The following is a 4,196-nucleotide window of genomic DNA, read 5'->3' as shown; positions in this document are numbered from 1 at the left end:
TTCCTGAGCAGGTAATACATTTTCACAGTCACATGCTGTTTTCTTAAATTGGCTATCCCCAAAACGAGGTTCAAACAAAACAGTTCTTATGAAAACTTTCACTGTGACCATAGAGAACTTTCCTAGGTGATGCCACGGGGTGTACTAAATCAGAGTGAGTTGCTTGATGCTCCCCTAGCAGGAATGATGCAGACTACTACAAAAGCTCCAGCCTGTCCAGCGAAATTCTGGTTTGGGGGCTACCCCTTCATATGACCAATATCTGCCTACCACACTAAATTATAAACTTCTAATGGTTACTTTTGTTTATCTAACATCAGACCCTAAAATGATCCCCAGAAAATATTTGTTGGGTGCTAAATGGATTCTAATCCACATTTATCCTCTTTTTTGAGATGTTATAAGGTACACACACACACACACACACACACGGACCTGAAGTGATTATAGTGTGTGGGAAAAGTTACAGGGTCATCTTGGGATTTCCTCTTGCACTTCTAAAATTCAAGAGAGCTACTCTTCCAATCTATGTGGTTCCGGCATTTTCTACAGGCCTTAGGTATATAGAGTCTGTTCTCTTGAAGTTGTTGGGTGGTCAGGACAATGAACTGACTTTTCTGTTGACTATCTTCCTCAGGGCTCTTTTTAGGTCTCTGTTCCTCAGGCTGTAGATAAAGGGGTTCAGCATGGGGGTGACTGCGGTGTACATCACAGCGGATGCCTTCTCCTTCACGGCGGTGCGCACAGATGAAGGACACAGGTAGACCCCAATGGTGGTCCCATAGAAGAGGGCTACCACCGAGAGGTGGGAGGTGCAGGTGGAGAAGGCTTTCTTCCTGCTGTTTCCTGAGGGGATCTTCATGACGGCCACGATGATATGGACGTAGGAGGCCAGGATGCAGAGGAAGGGGGTGGCGATTACCATTCCTGCTACAACGAGCACAAAGATCTTGTTCACCGTGGTGTCCGTGCAAGACAGCCGGAGGAGGGGAGTGAGGTCGCAGAAGTAGTGAGGAATCTCATTGCTGCCACAGAAAGCCAGGCGGGCCATCAGAAGGATGTGGGTGAGGGATATGAAGCAAGAAAACACCCATGGAATTCCAGCTAGTAAGCCACAGACCCGTGGGCTCATGATGGTAGTGTAGTGCAAGGGGTGGCAGATGGCTACGAACCGATCATAAGCCATCACAGCAATTAAAACACTGTCCATGATGCCAAAGAAATGGAAAAAGTACATCTGGGTCAGGCAAGCAGGATAGGAGATGGACTTGCTCCCTGTCTGGATGCTCACCAGCATCTTGGGGACAGTGTCGGTGGCCAGGCAGAAATCAACCAAGGAGAGGTTGGCCAGAAAGAAGTACATGGGGGTGTGAAGCTGGGAGTCAGAGCTGATGGCCAGGATGATCAAGAGGTTTCCCACAGTCGTGATGACATACATGAAGAAGAAGAGAGTAAAGAGGAGAGTCTCCTTGTCTGGATATTCTGCAAGTCCCAGAAGGATAAAGTCAGATGCACTGGTTTGGTTCCTTGGTTCCATGGGGATGATTTGTCTGGAAAGATCAAAGGGGAAAGTTATACGAATGCTGCACTATGGAACATAATCTGGGAAGTTAAATAAAATCATGTCCAATAAGCACATCATCTTATATGTGTGCTGCATGTTGAACCCCTGACCAAGTGTTTCCAAAACCAAGAAATTATGACTACGATACCAAATATGACTCATAGCATCTCTATTGATTAATTATAAATGCCCTATGATTCCCCATGGCTGTATATCTTCACAGGAGGAGATTGCCTGTTCCTTCTCCAATGAATTGACTGGTGGGATCAAACTGCTACCCTTGTGCTTAGCAGTGCAGTGTAACCTACAATACCACCAGTGTTACCAGTTAACTCATATTTGAAGACTCAGATCAAGGTACCTCTCCTGAGTCTTTCCATGTTATATGCATTACCCTTGATGGATATATTTCAGAAGAAAGTAAATTAAGTCCAGAGAGAACCAAAGTGTATGAAGCAATGTTTAGCCAAGAAATATAAGTAAAGTGTTTTAAAAAATTTCCTGGAAAAGTTCCATGATTGTTTAGTTCCATTTTTCCATGATTTGTTGGAGACACATTGTATATATAGTAAAAACCAGAAAGATTAATAATAATAATCTCTAATAATAGGAATGTTCCTGAGTGGTACAAGTTATTTCTACTGCTCACTAAGCTACAGATGGGCAGTTGAAATCCAGTCAGGGACACCGTCAAAGAAGTAGGTGGTGACCGACTTCCATCCAGATTACAGCCAAGAAAACCCAGGTGCACTCTGTCACATGTTAGGCCAGCATTTATCAGAATCAAGTCAACATAAATGATTTGGTCTTTTGATTTGGGGTATTTTGCCAAGGTGAATGAAAATCCTATGAACTATGATACATAATAAAAAGCGGAATTAACTTAAAATGTTGTAAAGTTCTTGCATTGGTAATTAGGAGACTAGAAACATTAAGCATTTCAGACGCTCTATATAAAGTATCAGTGGAACTAGTTTAGACGTAACCCTTAAAATGAGGGGTATTGATTTTCTAATTCCTAAATTGGTGGTGGGGGTACAAGGGAAAGAGATTTTGATGAAATCATTTGGAGTTAGGAGAAAGGATTAAAGAGAAGCAACGAAAAAAATCACAAAATATTGGAACAATTGCAAATAATGTCGATATGGCTTAAATTCATCACTAGAAACAGACTTTTGAATACAAAATCATCATATATGATACTTATAAGATATACACTGAGACTATAATTACACAAAAGGTTGAACACAAAGAATAGAAAAGATATACCATTAAATATAACCCAAAGACAGCTGAATAGCTTATCAGTATCAGATAAAACACATTTAATATAAAAGGAATTCATAGGTATAAATTCTATCACACTAGTTCAAAATAACAGTAATGGGGACAATTTACCCCAAAGAAAACAAACACCTGCCAGGAATTATCTACCATTGATTTACATACATATAGAAAAAATTAATAGAATTATAAAGAAATATGGCAAACCACATATTATTAGAAGATAGTTTTTTAAATCTATTTGTCTGACAACTATTTAAAAAATGAATAGAATCAATTTTTGGTAGCATCCTCACTGAAATTAGGAGTGGGTGGCTACAATTTTTTATGAGTGGTAGCTACCAAAATGGAAAATGAGGATAATTTGTGACCCTGCAAATCCACATTCGATTACAGATCTTATCTAAGTGCAATAAGTCCCTGGGTGGAACAAATGGTTTTACACTGGACACTAACCTAGAAGATGGCAGCTTGAACCCATCTAGTAGTACGACAGAAGGAAGTTTTGGTGAGCTCCTTTCATGGAAAACACTATGGAGCAGTCTGCTCTGTAAGTCACGGGATCACCATGTGTTGGAATTGACCAGGAGGCACAGACTTCTAGGTGCAGTGACAGACATAGGGAAATTCATTGCAGCACTACTGACATGATGGAAAGTGAAGAAAAAGCCATCCTCATAATCAGGGCTCGGTGAATTAAATGATAGTGGCATAGTGCTTAAATTGGGCTGCTAACTGCAAGGTCAGCAGTTCAAAACCACCAACTGCTCCACGGGAGAAAGATCAGCCTTTCCACGCTAATAAAGATGCACAGACTTGGAAACCGAGGCAGGCATAGGATAAAATGCAAACACTTGCAGCAAACACTCCTAAAGCCTTATGTGAATTGGCCTCTGGTCACCTTTTCAGCCTCCTCTCTGCCACCCACCCCTCCAGTCATCCTGTTCCAAACCCAGGGATATTGTCTATGTTCCTTGAGCATCCTAAGTTCTCACAGAATCTTTGCATTTGCATCTGTTGCTTCCTTTTGGGGGGAAATAATCTCCCTCTTGATATTTAATTACTGACCCCTTGATGTTTCATTGATATCTCAGTTCAAAAGTTGCTTTTGTTATGGAAAAACTTGGAAACGGAAGTGGAAATGGGTGAATGTGTTGAAAATAATTAATATCACTAACTTGCTTTTGTAAAAAATGTTGAAGTGGAATATGTGTGTGTATATATATATATATATATGTATATATTTCCACAACAAAAATATATAAAAATATTCCACTGGGTACACTGACATTTTAGTGATAAAAGTATTTACTTGAGGTTAAAGCACAATTGTCTTTCAACAGTTATT

General features: G+C 40.3%; 1 protein-coding gene across 1 annotated transcript; it reads right to left on the bottom strand.

Moving 5' to 3' along the window:
* Nucleotides 1-595: 595 nt before the first annotated feature.
* Nucleotides 596-1,540, bottom strand: LOC142431080 (olfactory receptor 1M1-like). Its single transcript, XM_075536103.1, has one exon. The coding sequence runs from the start codon at nucleotides 1,535-1,537 to the stop codon at nucleotides 596-598; it is 942 nt and encodes a 313-aa protein (XP_075392218.1). The 5' UTR covers nucleotides 1,538-1,540.
* Between the last annotated feature and the right edge of the window lie 2,656 nt (nucleotides 1,541-4,196).

This window comes from Tenrec ecaudatus, chromosome 1 (genome assembly GCF_050624435.1).
Source record: "Tenrec ecaudatus isolate mTenEca1 chromosome 1, mTenEca1.hap1, whole genome shotgun sequence".
Lineage (NCBI taxonomy): Eukaryota > Metazoa > Chordata > Mammalia > Afrosoricida > Tenrecidae > Tenrec > Tenrec ecaudatus.
The sequence above is the reverse complement of the archived record's forward strand: the minus strand, read 5'-3'. Positions and strand labels throughout refer to the sequence as shown.